Source organism: Aquarana catesbeiana, linkage group LG05 (assembly GCF_042186555.1).
Source record: "Aquarana catesbeiana isolate 2022-GZ linkage group LG05, ASM4218655v1, whole genome shotgun sequence".
Taxonomy (NCBI): domain Eukaryota; kingdom Metazoa; phylum Chordata; class Amphibia; order Anura; family Ranidae; genus Aquarana; species Aquarana catesbeiana.
The window spans coordinates 636,274,150-636,290,817 of record NC_133328.1 but is presented as its reverse complement, the minus strand read 5'-3'; the positions used below and the strand labels follow the sequence as shown (position 1 = coordinate 636,290,817).

The window sequence follows — 16,668 nt, the reverse complement described above, 5'->3', positions numbered from 1 at the left end:
AGTCTTAGGCATCTAGCCATGGTTCTGTCCCTCTTCAATAACCTATTGTTGTGTGGTCCCTCCCAGGAAGCCTGTCAGAAAGACTCTGTTTTACCTTTAGAACATTTAGCACAGACAGGTCACAAGGTGTCAGGAAACTGTTGTGTCTTGATTTCACTCTGTACCGTGGTGAAAGGAGAATCAGTAACAAGTGAGCTGCGGCTCTCATGGGTCTGCCCCACCCACATACCAAGAAGGAAGTGTTAACCTTCTTCTTAGGTACGATTGGTTACTGCTGCCAATGGATATCTGATTGCTCCTACTATGATAACTTGCTGAGACAAGCTACTCTGACAGTCCTGATTTTGTGAAATGGAATGATGAAATGGTTAAATTCTTTTCATTTACATTAGGTCACCCTACGGAAGCACACACACACACAGTACTGATGACATTTCAAAAGGGAAATGCACTGGCCGACACCACTGCTAAACAAGCTGCTTTGACGGTTCCAGCCTTTATCCAAATGCCCCCCCCCCCCCTTACACCCGCAACTTTTCCCTGGGAACAGGTTTTGCAGGACCTATAGGCTATGGCATCACCAGAAGATCTGGCCTAATGGCATAAACAGGGTCTGACAATGAGTCCTGATACAGGACTCATTACCAAAGAGGGGAAATCAGGCATACCAAAAGCAAGTGCACCTTTATTCATCTCACAGTATCATGGCATAGGACATAAAGGGTGAAGAGCTACAGCTGAAATGTTAACACAAGACTTTGCAAATAGAGTGATAATTCCATATCACTCAGAGTTCAGGTATAGTGGAAAGAATGAACCAAACAATTAAAGATAAAATAAGGAAAGCTACGGGTGGCACATTTGCCAAATGGAAAATTGTACTGCCTGTGGTTTAAGCAGAAATAAGAATGGCCCCTTCCAAGACCAATCACTTGTCCCCTTTTGAGATCCTGATGGATCTACCTTTTCCCACACCCTGGATTAAGAAACCCTTGGTAATAGAGCAGGGAGATCTGAGTTTGATACAGGAAGAACATTGTAGAAACTTGAATATGAAGTTGAATGGCATCTACGGTAAAGTATTCTCTTTTTCATTACCCTCACAGGAACCAACACACGAGTTCCAACCCGGAGATGTGGTCGTAATTCGCCAGCTGAACCAGACAAAGGATCAAGAATACCCTATTGGCCCGCCCACTTGTGTAGTCTCAGTGACGAGAACCGCTGTCCTCACGAAACAATCCGGAGCGTGGATCCACGACGAGAGGATAAAGAAAGTACCACAAAGGACCCAGAAGCAAGACACAGATAAAGGAGGTCAAGCAGGTGATGCAAATCCTTGAAGAGCGAGTGAAACAGGTGATAAGACTCTGAAAAAGATGACCTCACTTCTCTCACAACAGACCTTTGGGAAGCCTTGTGCCTACTCTTTGTTGACATTGATAGTGTTTCTGCCCACATGGATGATCACCAACTGTATCTATTATCCTGAAGACTTGGGCACCCTAAAGACCATATGCAGCCCCCTTCTAATGGAACAGTAACTAGACAAAGGAGGGAATCCAACGTGGAGGGCCCAAAGGACTCATACCCCTCTACTGATAAAATGTTGTTATTTCAGTATATGTATTCTTATGCTCAGAAGTCAGGTTATGACAAATGTTGGGTATGTAGTAAATTGCATCCAAGCACACTCCAAAATTTCTCTTAGCTGCCCCTGTAAACATAACCCAGAACTTAATACAAATTTAAGAATCAGGGAGCTGGTATCAACAACCCTGTGAGTTTCGTTTTGAACCAGTTGACCATGGCTGCCGTTTCTGAAAGCTTTCAGGATACTATAAGCCAACGATCATTTTCCCTAGGGAATAGTGTATATGTATGTTGCGGCAAGAAATGCTATCCATGGATACGGGTTGGTACCTGTGGTGGTGTCGTCATTTGGCCTCATTGATTCATTCTGGGAATCATAAGGGATGAAAAAGGAAAGCACCATCATCTTTTGAAAGCTAGAGCATACCCCAGGTACCCCCTTAAACAAATAGAGAAAAGAGAGTTGTTTTTTGATAAAGACCAAGCCATGGTTTCCCTCATGGACAGGATGGGGATAGCAACAACAACAAGATTGAATAACTACTCTAAAATTATGGATGAAATTATGGAAAAGAATTCTGTAGACATCAAACTGTTAAGTATTGAACAAAGGGCTATTCGTAAACAACTAGATATTGTAACATCGGGGGTTGGTTTAGCTTAAAGGTAGAGCTTACCAGTGAGCCGAGTCCACGCCAGATACGCAGTTTTAAGGGCTTGTCGGCCCACTTTTATTAAAGAAAGAAAATGTCCGATAACAGAAGTATTGCCCACACAGGGGTTTCAGCTTTCCACAGCAACAATGTAAGTTCAATCAGAAATACCAAGCCACCTGGCTCTCTTTAGCAGCACTGCTGCTCAAACTTATGCTTCAGCCCTCTCGGCTCTATAACAGATTTCCTGTACACATGCTTCAGCCCTCTCGGCTCTATAACAGATTTCCTGTACACCCAGTACCTCAGCACTCTTTTCCAGCTTCCTTTTCCAGCCCATAGGCTTGAACCCTCTGTCTACTCTGACAGACCTGTGCAGACATGCACACTTCTCCCTTGCTTGCCTGGACTCCTCGGGAGGGTGGAGCCCAGAACTATGGTCAGGTGTCTACAAATAGCCCAACACACACCTGACCAGTCAATCTGCTGGTGGATCTCAAAACCTGGAGAAAGCTGCAAAAGCAGTTTTCTCCAGTCCACATTTATGCTCTGAAGCCTTGCCTCAAGCAAATGTGCATACCCTATGTCCACTTTAACCCCATTTTTATAGCGACAGGGACTCTCACTATTACAATATGCACAAAGTAGCTATCGAATCCAGTGCTGCTCTAACTGGATTCTGAAGTAACAGAGGACTATGGAGTGCTGAACATGGATATATAATACCAGTATTGAAATACCTGATTATTATGATATAATTGATAAACACCGAAAGCAGGCATCAAACCTCTAAGCTGAAGCGAGAGATATTGCCAAAGATGGGTGGAACCCCTTTAAAAAGGGACTAGGAAGTTTCGGTGATTGTTTTGATTCCATTTTCTCTTGGTTTCGACAGGCAGGAATGTTAATTTTAATGTGCCTGGTTTTTATCCTGGTTATATATTGTTCAAGCTTATTCAATGTATCTATAATTATAGAATGCAACAAAACGACCCCACACAGAGAACATTGAGTGATAATGGTGAAATCACTTTTGTGATATAAGAGGGGATTGAAGGAGGAGAAAGAGTTAACATGACAAACTTTAAAATAGCTGACAGAGGAATATCTTTATTTTAGGGTCTTGTTTGTCACGATGACCACATGATAGATAAGGTCTGGTAAGAACTGGTTTTGAAATGATGTCTTCAGACAGACAAAGTCAGAACATCAGCATTAAATAGTTTAAATCATGTTTTTAGATAATATCCCCTGTCAGCTAAAATACTAGTTTAGACTATATCTGAGAGGCTATATGTTTGTATAGGAATTGTATCATGTGATGAACTCTGTCCCCCGTCCCTCCCACCTTTCTCTTTAACCGCTTGCCGACCAGCCGCCGCAGTTATACTGAGGCAACATGGCTCGGCTGCGCCTATTGGCGTCATGGTACGTCAGTACCATAGACAATCACTAGGGGACACGTGTGCGCCGCTGGAGGCGCACCCCCTGCTCACCCCCTGCTTGCGCCCACAAAGCCTGGCAGTCGCGACATATCGTCTGTTCATACAGGGTATGAACAGCGATCTGTCATATACCCTACACTATCCCATCCCTTCAGTTAGAACACACTAGAACACACTTAACCCCTTCACTGCCAGTGACATTTTTACAGTAATCAATGCAATTTTATAGCACTGATCGCTGTAAAAATGCCAATGGTGCCAAAAATGTGTCAAAATTGTCCGACGTGTCCGCCATAATGTCACAGTCCCGATAAAAAAAGAAGATCGCCGCCATTACTAGTAAAAAAAAAAAAAAGAATAAAAAAGCCCAAAAATTATCCCCCATTTTTGTAGATGCTATAACTTTTGCGCAAACCAATCAATATATGCTTATTGCAATTTTTTTACTAAAAAAAAAAAATATGAAGAATACATATCGTGAGAATATATATAGCAAAAAGTACAAATTCTTGCTTTTTTTTCAAAATTGTCGCTCTTTTTTTGTTTATAGCGCAAAACAAAACCACAGAAGTGATCAAATACGACCAAAAGAAAGCTCTAGTGGTGGCAAAAAAGGGCGTCAATTTTGTTTGGGAGCCACATCGCACGACCGTCCAATTGTCAGTTAAACCGACTCAGTGCTTAATCATAAAAAAGTGCTCTGGTCTTTGGGCAGCCAAATGGTCTGGGGCTGAAGTGGTTAAGTTGTGCAATATTCTTTGTCCATAATTTGTATAAAGATGTGATTCTTACCATTAAAAACAAGCATTCATTGAACGACTCTTGTCTGCATTGGATGCTTCCGGAGCTCCGAAAGAATTCTACTGATTGTCCATGTCTAAACAGATTTAACCCTGTCACAATGCTCCAATCATCTCACCACTGGACAATGAGGTCACTGTACTCCAATGTCCTCCACACTCACCACATCTCATCCAATAAAGCACCTTTGGGATGTGGTAGAATGCAGAAATTTGCATCATGGATGTGCAGCAACTGCGTGATGCTATCATGTCACTATGGAGCAAAATCTCGAGGGAATATTTCCAACATCTTGTTGAATCTATGCCATGAAGAATCATGTGACGTCAGAGGGGGGCGTGGTCACCCATATATGTCACCGGGTGGCCCCCCTCAGCTATATATCAGCTGTCACCGAGAAGAAGCATCACTCGGCGGGAGCCTCCCGTGGAGGCGGAGCTGTTGCGGCTTTTTTTTGGTCCTTCGGGCACTACGAGATGGATCTACATCGCGGGACATTTTTATTTTTTTCATATTTTTTAATAAAAGGACTTGTCCCAAAGTGTCTGTCTTTACTATTTTTGACACTTTTTGTGAGATGGTAGGGGTACAATGTACCCATTACCAATTCACATGGGAGGGGGGGGGGCGGGATCTGGGGATCCCCTTGTTAAAGGGGGCTTCCAGATTCCGATAAGCCCCCCACATACCCCCACACCGGGCAAGGGTAGTGGGGGTAGTGGGGATGAGGCCCTTGTCCCCATCAACATGGGGACAAGATGCTTTGGGAGGCTACTCCAAAACACTCTCCCTATGTTGAGGGCATGTGGCCTGGTACGGTTCAGGGGGGGCGCTCTCTCGTCCCCCCACTCTTTACCTGCAGCCTGCCAGGTTGCGTGCTCGGATAAGGGTCTGTTATGGATTTTGGGGGGACCCCACTTCATTTTTTTTTTTTAATTTGGCACAGGGTTTCCCTTAACCACTTCAGCCCCGGAAGATTTGGCTGCTCAATGACCAGGCCATTTTTTGCGAAACAGCACTGCGTCGCTTTAACTGACAATTTGGGTACAGCATCATCAGATGCTGTACCCAAACAAAATTGATGTCCTTTTTTTCCCCCCACAAAAAGAGCTTTCTTTTGGTGGTATTTGATCATGTCTGCAATTTTTATTTTTTGATCTTTATCTTTTAACAAAAAAAAGCGACAATTTTGAAAAAAGAACACATTTTGTACTTTTTGCTATAATAAATATCCCCAATTTCTTTTAAAAAAAGCAAAGCAAATATGTATTCTTCTACATATTTTTGGTAATAAAAATCACAATAAGCGTACATTGATTGGTTTGCACCAAAGTTATAGCGTCTACAAAATAGGGGATAGATTTATGGCAATTTTATTACAAAAAAAAAAAAAAAAGTAGTAATGGCGGCAATCTGCGATTTTTATCCCCGGTATCTATATCAGCAGAGGTGCAGGGGAATGATGTTTTACAGAGGGGGAAAGGGGGATTGGAAATAAATCTGTTATGAAAGAGACTATACAAAATACAAAGGGAGGAGAACCAACCTTAAAAGATGTATTCCAAGCAGTACAGATATGTAATACTACACTGACTACTTTATCAAACCAGTTTCAGTATTTACGGGAGGAAGTCACCATTATACGCCATGATATGGAAAAAGTGTGAGAACGCACAACTGCTGTGGAGGATAGAATTAGTAATGTTGAAGACACCTTGGCCTTTATGCAACGGGATTTAAAAGCAGTTGGTTTACAGTCAAAACACCACGCTAATTACATAGATGCTTTAGAAAAACAGGTTACACAGAAATAATGTTAGGATTAGGGATGAGCTTTATGTTCGAGTTGAACCCATGTTCGACTTGAACATCGTCTGTTCGCCCGTTCGCCGAATTGCGAACGATATGGGCCGTTCGCGCCAAATTCATGTGGCGAGTCACGGCCCATAATTCACTGCGGCATCGCAGTGCATTGCTGGCTGATGATTGGCCAAGCATGCACTATGACCCGCATGCTTGGCCAATCACAGCGCCGTCTTAGTACATGCACCACACTATATAAGGCCGCCTGCACGGCGGCCCTGTGTATTGTGTGTTCCGGCGTTGAAAGAGACAGAGAGACAGTGTCATTTGATTTGAGTTAGATAGATTAGGCATCTTCCTACTGACAGGCAGGCTTGTCTTGTTACAGTATTTACTGCTACCTGAAGAAAATTGCTGGTGTTCTTTTGATCCTATTAGTACCACAGTCAGGCAGCTAGACTATTTACAGTTAAAGCTACACGTTAGTTTAGTGTGATCTCTGCACAGTGTTCAGCTAAAGCTACCTGTAGAAGGTTGGTGGTGTTTTCCTGATCCTATCACTACCGCAGGCAGCTAAATAAGCTACAAGCAATTTTTTTGCGAGCTCTGCACAGTGTTCACCTAAAGCTACCTGTAGAAGGTTGGTGGTGTTCTCATACTATAGGCAGGCAGTTGATTTTGCTAGCTGGTGTGTGTGTGTGTGTGTGTGTATGTGTATGTGTATGTGTATGTGTATGTGTATGTGTATGTGTATGTGTATGTGTATGTGTATGTGTATGTGTATGTGTATGTGTATGTGTATGTGTATGTGTATGTGTGTGTGTGTGTGTGTGTGTGTGTGTGTGTGTGTGTGTGTGTATGTGTATGTGTATATATATATATATATATATATATATATACACGTCGGTGTACCAAAAGCAGATTGCCCACAAGTACTTGGCTGTGACACACCTAATTCTACACCTTCATTCCTCTCAGTGCAGGTCTCAGAGAGGACTGAAGGTCTAGTGGGGTTGGAAATCTCAGCTGATGAGGAGCAAGGAGAGGTCCTCTTTGTTCTTTGGTGTGGGTCTTTTAGATGCGCTTGCCAACGAACTGCATGGCAGGTCAACATATGTCTGGTCAAGCATGTGGTACCCAAGCGGGAGATGTTTTGGCCACGTGAGATACGCTTGAGACATATGTTGCAAATAGCAGCGGTGCGATCTGATGCACTCGTCTCAAAAAAGGCCCACACCAAAGAACTTTTTGAATAACGCGCAGAGACTGCAGCGCCCTGCGCATGTGATGCAGTCAATGTGCTGCCCTTAGGCTGGCCCCTGGAGGGCATCCTGCCTCGTTGGTGATGTGCCGCCTCCTCCTCCTCTCTCCTATCAGGCACCCACGTTGAGTCAGTGACCTCATTATCCCCTCCCTCCTCATCACTGGAGCAAACCCGGCAGTATGCTGCAGCAGGGGGAGCATGACTGTCAGATTGCTGTCCTTCTTGGGCACCCCCTCTGTCCGTGCTCATGTTACTGCCTTCATCGAGCTCAGTATCATCATCAGAGCCTTCCAAACGCTGGGCATCCTCCTGGAGCATGTACCCAACACTGTGGTCAAACAGTTCGAGGGACTCCTCAGGAGGACATGGTGGAGTTAGGGAAGGAGTCACTGATGACATTGAGCCGAGGGAAGAGGCCGCTGCTTTGCCAGACAAAGCACCCTGGGCATGGGTGAGAGAGGATGAGGAGGATGAGGACGGCTTGGTCATCCACTCGACCAAGTCTTCCGCATGTTGCGGCTCAACACGGCCAGCTGCCGAAAAAAAGGCCAAGCGTGTCCCATGGCCACGTGCTGATGAGGATGCACCGTCTCCACGACCAGCACTAGACACAGAGCCTGCTTGCCCTCTCTTATTGGCTTGTGACTGTCTGCCTCTCCTTCTTGGCCTTCCAGACATACCAATGGCCTGTAGCTGCACTAAGCTGGGAGATTTTATATATATATATATATATATATATATATATATATATATATATATACACATATATATATATATATATATATATATATATATATATATATATATATACTGCAGCTAGCAAAATCAACTACCTGCCTGTAGTATGAGAACACCACCAACCTTCTACAGGTAGCTTTAGCTGAACACTGTGAGGTGGACGCACCCCACTAACTTGTAGGTTTAGCTGAACACTGAGCAGGACGCACTGCACTAACTGTAAACAGTCTAGCTGCCTGACCGTGGTACTAATAGGATCAAAATAACACCAGTAATTTTCTTCAGGTAGCTTTATATACTGTAACAAGACAAGCCTGCCTGTCAGTAGGAAGATAACAGGAACGGATCTAGCTAAACACTGTGAGCAGGACGCACTGCACTAAATGTTAATAGTCTAGCTGCCTGACCGTGGTACTAATAGGATCAAAATAACACCAGTAATTTTCTTTAGGTAGCTGTTAATACTGTAACAAGACAAGCCTGCCAGTAGGAAGATAACAGGAACGGATCTAGCTGAACACTGAGCAGGACGCACTGCACTAAATGTAAATAGTCTAGAAGATAACAGGAACGGATCTAGCTAAACTGAGTACAGTGTGTGTGTGTGTATATATATATATATATATATATATATATATATATATATATATATATATATATATATATATATATATATATATGCGCAACACCTGGGATGCATATATATATACACAATACACTGTAAGTGCAGCTAACTGACTGACTGTTCTGCCTAATCTATCTAACTCAAATCAAACACTGTCTCTCTGTCTATCTCTTTCAACGCCGGAACACACACTACACAGGGCCGCCGTGCAGGCGGCCTTATATAGTGTGGGGCGTGTACTAAATCCCCTGAGCCATAATTGGCCAAAGCCTCCTTGGCTTTGGCCAATTACGGCTCTCTGTTCAGGCGGCGCTGTGATTGGCCAAGCATGCGGGTCATAGTGCATGCTTGGCCAATCATCAGCAAGCAATGCACTGCGATGCCGCAGTGAATTATGGGCCGTGACGCGCCACACGAATTTGGCGCGAACGGACCATAATGTTCGCAATTCGGCGAACGACCGAAGAGCCGATGTTCGAGTCGAACATGGGTTCGACTCGAACACGAAGCTCATCCCTAGTGTAGAATTAGGTCGGTCACAGCCAAGTACTTGTGGGCAATCTGCTTTTGGTACACCGACGTCAGATTGTACCAGGCAAATTTTCCTGCCCCAGCTGCTGTACCGCCGAAAGAAGTTTGCTCCCAGCCATCCACATGCCCAGCGGTTGAATGCTAGCTTGGCAAAATTGCTGGCACTTCAACTGCTGCCTTTTCAGTTGGTAGACTCTGCCCCCTTCCGTGAGTTTGTGGAATGTGCGGTTCCTCAGTGGCAGGTACCCAAACGCCACTTTTTCTCACGGAAGGCGATTCCGGCTCTCTACCGGCATGTGGAAGGCAATGTCCATGCCTCGCTGGACAGGGCGGTAAGGTGCATATTACCGCTGACTCATGGTCCAGCAGGCATGGACAGGGACGTTACCCAAGTTTCACGGCGCATTGGGTGACTCTGCTGGCAGCTGGGAAGGATGCAGGACAAGGTGCAGTAGTGTTGGAGGTTGTTCCGCCACCACGCCTCCAAAATGCTAATGATTGTGACACACCTCTCTCCTCCACCCCCTCCTCTTCTTCTTCCTCCATGGCCTCTTCCTCGGAACCAGCGGTGCTCCGTAGTCGTTCAAGGGGCTACGCAAGTACGCAGGCCAAAAGATGCCATGCGGTGCTTGAGCTGGTGTGCTTGGGGGACAGGAGCCACACTGGGGCAGAGGTTCTGTCAGCTCTGCAGGGGCAGGTTCAGAGGTGGTTGACGCCACGCCAACTTAAGGCAGGAATGGTGGTTTGGGACAATGGCACCAACCTCCTCTCTGCCCTCCGACAGGGACAAATGACCCATGTGCCCTGTTTGGCTCACGTCCTTAACTTGGTGGTGCAGCGGTTCTTGGGCAGGTACCCGGGCTTACAGGATGTCCTGAGGCAGACCAGGAAAGTCTGTGTGCATTTCCGCCGGTCATATAATGCCAGTGCTCGGCTGATGGACCTCCAAAAAAGGAGTTTAACCTGCCCAAGAACCGCCTAATCTGTGACATGCCCACCAGGTGGAACTCAACGTTGGCCATGCTGCAGCGGCTGCACACGCAGCAGAGGGCCATCAATGAGTACCTGTGCGACTATGGCACCAGGACAGAATCAGGGGAGCTTGGTTTTTTTTCCCCACGCCAGTGGGCCATGATCAGGGATGCATGCACTGTCCTGTCACCATTTGAGGAGGCCACGAGGATGGTGAGCAGTGACAGTGCATGCATCAGTGACACTGTCCCCCTTGTCCACCTGTTGGAGCACACGCTGCGTGGAATAATGGACAGGGCACTTGAGGCAGAACAGAGGCAGGAAGAGGAGGACTTCCTTAGCTCTCAAGGCCCCCTTTATCCAGACAGTGTTCCTGCGTGCCCGCCGATCACACAGGAAGAGGAGGAGGAGGAGGAAGATTGTGTCAGTATGGAGGTGGAGCCTGGCACTCAGCATCAGCAGCAGTCTTTAAGGGATCAGTCCCAAGAAACACATGGACTTGTACGTGGCTGGGAGGAGGTGGCTGCGGACCATGTCGTCCTTAGTGACCCAGAGGACTCTGGACCGAATGCCTCAGCAAACCTACGCTGCATGGCCTCCCTGATCCTGCAAAGCCTGCGTAAGGATCCTCGTATTCGTGGTATCAAGGAGAAGGACCAATACTGGCTGGCAACCCTCCTTGATCCACGTTACAAGGGTAAGGTTGCGGACCTTATCTTGCCATCGCAGAGGGAGCAGAGGATGAAACATCTTCGGGAGGCCTTGCAGAAAGGTCTGTGCAACGCGTTCCCAGAGACTGGGAGGTTACAAACTCCTGTTTCTGGACAACGTGTTGCTGAGGCTTCGGTCAGTCAAAGAAGGAGCAGTGGAGAAGGTGGCCGTCTGACCGATGCGTTCAGACAATTTTTTGGTCCGCAGCCCCAAGGTATGATCGGTTCCAGCAACCATCGCCAGAGTCTGTTTTACATGGTGCAGGAATACCTAGGGGCAAGATCAGACTTGGACACCTTTCCCACCGAAAATCCTCTGGGTTACTGGGTCTTGAGGATGGATCACTGGCCAGAGCTTGCACAGTATGCAATTGAGCTACTGGCCTGTCCTGCATCCAGCATTCTTTCGGAACGCACATTCAGTGCTGCTGGAGGCGTGGTAACCGATCACAGGGTGCGTCTGTCCACCGACTCGGTCGATCGACTGACCTTCATAAAAATGAATCAGTCTTGGATCACCACCAGCTACCAAGCACCTGATGCTGATGTAACCGAATAATTTTTTTTGAAATCTCAGATCCCTTCAAAGACTGCCTATGCTGATGCTGAGTGACTATCCCTGAGTAATTATCCTCTTCCTCCTCAATCATCACGCTGATAGCTTGTAAGAACATTTTTGGTTCTGGGTGCCACCACCAGTGCCTAAGGCACAATTTTTCAGCCCCTGTTTAACAGGGGCGTGTAATTACAATTTTTGATGTAATACTTTGCAGCAGGGCTCGTTCCTGCATTCCAACTAGAGTGTCTGTAAGGGGTTGCAGTGTTGTGGCACCAGCACCAGTGCCCAAGGCCCAATTTTTCAGCTCCTGTTCAACAGGGGCATGTAATTACAATTCTTGATCTAATATTTCAAAGCAGGGCCCTGCGAGGGCTTACAGTGTTGTGGCCACAGCAACACCTAAGGCCCAAATTTCTGCTGAGTATATAGGGCAGGCCCCTACTTTCAAACATCTAACTTACAAACGACTCCTACTTGCAAACGGAAGGAGACAACAGGAAGTGAGATGAAATCTACCCCTAGGAAGGGAAATTCTCTCCTGTAAGAGTTAATATGGGAAAAAAAAAAAACTCTCCTTTCCACTGATGCTTTCCAATCCTTGTTCCACAAAAAAACCCAAATTTTCAAAAAACATTTTTCATTGGGACAAAAAGTGAGGTGAAATCTTCTGAAGAGGAGGAAAGACAGCAAAACAAATGTCACAGGGGTGATAACCCTTCCTTATGTTTTCCAAAAAGCTTAAAAAAGATTTTTTGGCTGGAGCTAAACACGTTAAAAATGTACCCGTTCAAAATTACAAAGAGATTCTACTTAACAAACCTACAGTCCCTGTCTTGTTTGCACCGCCTGTATACTGCTGTTCAGAGTATATAGGGCCTGGTGGCCCCACACCTTTCCTTATTTTAATTTGGGTGCGGGGTTCCCCTTAATATCCATACAAGACCCAAAGGGCCAGGTAATGGACTGGGGGGTACCCATGCTGTTTGTCTCACTGATTTTCATCCATATTGCCATGACCCGACATTACATTAAACCCGCAAGCAGTTTTAAATGAGATTTTTTCCTTTAAAAATGACATTTGGTGCAGGGACTGTTCTAAACACGCGTCACTTTACAGGCATACTATAGACACCCCCCAGGTACGATATTTAAAGGAATATTTCACTTTTTTTTTTTACTTTAAGCATCATTAAAATCACTGCTCCCGAAAAAACGGCCGTTTTTAAAAGTTTTTTTTGCAATGATACATGTCCCCTGGGGTAGGACCCGGGTCCCCAAACCCTTTTTAGGACAATACCGTGCAAATTAGCCTTTAAAATGAGCACTTTTGATTTCGAACGTTCGAGTCCCATAGACGTTAATGGGGTTCTAACGTTCGTGCGAACTTTCGGTCCGTTCGCAGGGGGGTGTTCGGCTCATCCCTACTATTGATTGTGACACCTCTCTCCTCCACCCCCTCCTCTTCTTCCTCCATGGCCTCTTCCTGTGCTTTGTCCTCAGAACCAGCGGAGCTCCGTAGCCATTCAAGGGGCTACGCAAGTATGCAGGCCAAAAGATGCCATGCGCTGCTTGAGCTGGTGTGCTTGGGGGACAGGAGCCACACTGGGGCAGAGGTTCTGTCAGCTCTGCAGGGGCAGGTCAGAGGTGGTTGACGCCATGCCAACTTAAGGCAGGAATGGTGGTTTGGGACAATGGCACCAACCTCCTCTCTGCCCTCCGACAGGGACAAATGACCCATGTGCCCTGTTTGGCTCACGTCCTTAACTTGGTGGTGCAGCGGTTCTTGGGTAGGTACCTGGGCTTACAGGATGTCCTGAGGCAGTCCAGGAAAGTCTGTGTGCATTTCCGCTGGTCATATAATGCCAGTGCTCGGCTGGCAGACCTCCAAAAAGGAGTTTAACCTGCCCAAGAACCGCCTAATCTGACATACCCACCAGGTGGAACTCAACGTTGGCCATGCTGCAGTGGCTGAACACGCAGCAGAGGGCCATCAATGAGTACCTGTGCGACTATGGCACCAGGACAGGGGAGCTTGTTTTTTTTTTTCCCCACGCCAGTGGGCCATGATCAGGGATGCATGCACTGTCCTGTCACCATTTGAGGAGGCCACGAGGATGGTGAGCAGTGACAGTGCATGCATCAGTGACACTGTCCCCCTTGTCCACCTGTTGGAGCTTACGCTGCGTGGAATAATGGACAGGGCACTTGAGGCAGAACAGAGGCAGGAAGAGGAGGACTTCCTTAGCTCTCAAGGCCCCCTTTATCCAGACAGTGTTCCTGCGTGCCCGCCGATCACACAGGAAGAGGACGAGGAGAAAGAGAGAAAGAGAGAAAGAGAGAAAGAGAGAAAGAGAGAAAGAGAGAAAGAGAGAAAGAGAGAAAGAGAGAAAGAGAGAAAGAGAGAAAGAGAGAAAGAGAGAAAGAGAGAAAGAAAGAGAGAAAGAGAGAAAGTGCCGGTATTGAAGTGGTTAATGTTTCACTTTAAAACCTATTAAAAGAGCTTCTGTATTTTTTAAAGACTTTGGTACACGCTCCCCTGGCAGTGCCCAGCTCCCTATGCCCATTTGTCTCCAGTTGACGTTGATGGGGTTCAGAATAACGCTCGTACTTTGGTTCATTTGGGTTGAGTTCTGAGAAGTGTCCTGAAAAACTTACTGTATCCTTTGGAGAACATGATTTGAGTTGGTATAAATGGCCGGGCGCTGAATTCCTCGGCATGGTTCAGCAATGCATCCTTCACCGTCTCATAACCGCAGAGGACCACCATCGGCTCCGTCAGTTTCCAGATGGTGAACATCGAGCCGTACTTTTGGCTGAGCTGTCATAGGTAAAAGAAATATAGAAAGACAAAGGTCAAAATTGTCAGGAATTCTCTCTGAGATCAGAGATTTACAGTGCATCCCCAGCTCAGGCCTTGTTGCCAAATAACATGCAGCAGCTGAACCCATTATTTAATATACAGTATCTCACAAAAGTAAGTACACCCCTCATATTTTTGTAAATATTTTATTCTATCTTTTCATGTGACAACACTGAAGAAATAAAAATCCTCAGAGTTCTTTATAATGAGGTGCCATGTTGAACTTCCAGTGACCAGTAAGAGTGAGAGCGATAACACCAAATTTAACACACCTGCTCCCCATTCACACCTGAGACCTTGTAACACTAATGAGTCACATGACAACGGGGAGGGAAAATGGCTAACTGGGCCAAATTTGGGCATTTTCACTTAGGGGTGTACTCACTTTTGTTGCCAGCGGTTTAGACATTAATGGCTGTGTGTTGAGTTATTTTGAGGGGACAGCAAATATACACTGTTATACAAGCTGTACACTCACTACTTTACATTGTAGCAAAGTGTCATTTCTTCAGTGTTGTCACATGAAAAGATAGAATAAAATATTTACAAAAAAGGTAAGGGGTGTACTCACTTTTGTGAGATGCTGTAGATGTAGCTGAATCTCCCTGTTCCCTGGCTGTCTCTGGCTTTTAGACTTGCTGAGTTCCTGAGAAGCATGCAGCAAAGAAGGGAGCACAGTACACAGCCTGTGATTGACAGCCCCAGCTCTGTTCCTGTGTGGTTTGTGAAGGAAGGTGTGCCTTCCCCCCCAATTAGCTCTCAGCTCTTCTGAGCCCTGCAGAGTGTAACTTCAGTTCCCCGCCCCTGCTTTCTGAACGCTCCGACAAGCTGTATAAATGCTGGATATAGGGAATAAATGGCTGCAGATAAACAGGTACAACTTTAGTAGGATGATTTGTTTCATCCCTGTGTATCACCTGAGGCCAGTCACTTCACTGCATATTTGTAAGGGTTTAAAACCACTTTAATGTATATGTTCCTAAGGGGAACCTGCATGTTTCCTGGCTCTCTCTGGCTTCAAAACGGAGTCCCTGGCAGGCATGCTGCAAAGGCAAACTGAGTTGCATGCATGATTGGTGTTGGCCCAGAGAAAGCATTGAAGCCAGAGTATCAGAATGACAATGGGGGGTAAAAAGACACTTAACCACCTTCCACCCACGCTATTGCCGAAAGATTGCTACAGCGCAAGCTTCCAGTGCCAGGAGGGTGTCCATAGACGTCCTCCCGTGACTGCACTGCTCGTGAGCGGTGCGCTCTGTGATCATTAAGTCATTTGGATCCGGCTGATCACAGATCGGGGTAAGGGGCCAATCACAGCGGCCCTTTACCATGTGATCAGCTGTCAGCTAATAACAGCTGATCATGGAAGTAAAGGCCAGTTATTGGCTTTTTTCTCCTCTCACTGATAGCATGAGGAGAAAAGAAGAAAGCCGATAACTAGCTTCTGTTAAAAGGGACATCGGTCCCAACGGTGCTGCTAAGCAGTTCCCACCAGTGCCACCTGTCAGTGCCCCATCATCAGTGCCTCATCATCAGTGCCACCCATCAGTGCTGCCCATCAGTGCCACCGATCAGTGCTACCTCTCAGTGCTGCCTCATCAGCGCACATCAATGAAGGAGAAAAAAAAAATTACCTGTTTGCAAAATATGATGACAAAAACTATGAAAAATCAATTTTCTTCAACATTTTCAATCTTTTTTAGTTTCGTTAGCAAAGAAAAACAAAACAAAAAAAAAAAAAAAAAAAACAGTGGTGATTAAATACCACCAATAACAATTATCTATTTGAGTAAAAAAATAAATAAATATAAAAATTGTGTTTAGGTACAGTGTTGTAATACTGAATAATTTTCAAAGTGTGAGAGTGCTGAAAGCTGAAAATTGGACTGGGCAGGAAGGAGGTATAAGTGCTGCAGGCAAGTGGTTAAACAGAGAGGTCAGCGACAGCAAAATGTTTTTTTTTTGTAATAACAGACATCCCTTATTATAATACAGGATTTTACGGCGCCAACAGTTTACGCAGCGCTTTACAATATAAAAAAGGGAGACAATACAGTTATAATACAATAAAATACAAGAGGATCAAAAGGGCCCTGCCCAGAAGAGCTTACAAT

The 16,668-nt window shown here is 45.6% G+C and overlaps 1 protein-coding gene across 1 annotated transcript in view; it reads right to left on the bottom strand.

The window, feature by feature from the left end:
- The window catches only part of LOC141146180 (cytochrome P450 2C14-like), a 102,935-nt gene that overhangs the window by 65,252 nt on the left and 21,015 nt on the right, over positions 1–16,668 (bottom strand). Inside the window, exon 2 of the mRNA XM_073632914.1 lies at positions 14,350–14,512. Within this exon, the coding sequence (XP_073489015.1) occupies positions 14,350–14,512 (163 nt within the window). The remainder of the gene's footprint in view (positions 1–14,349; positions 14,513–16,668) is intronic.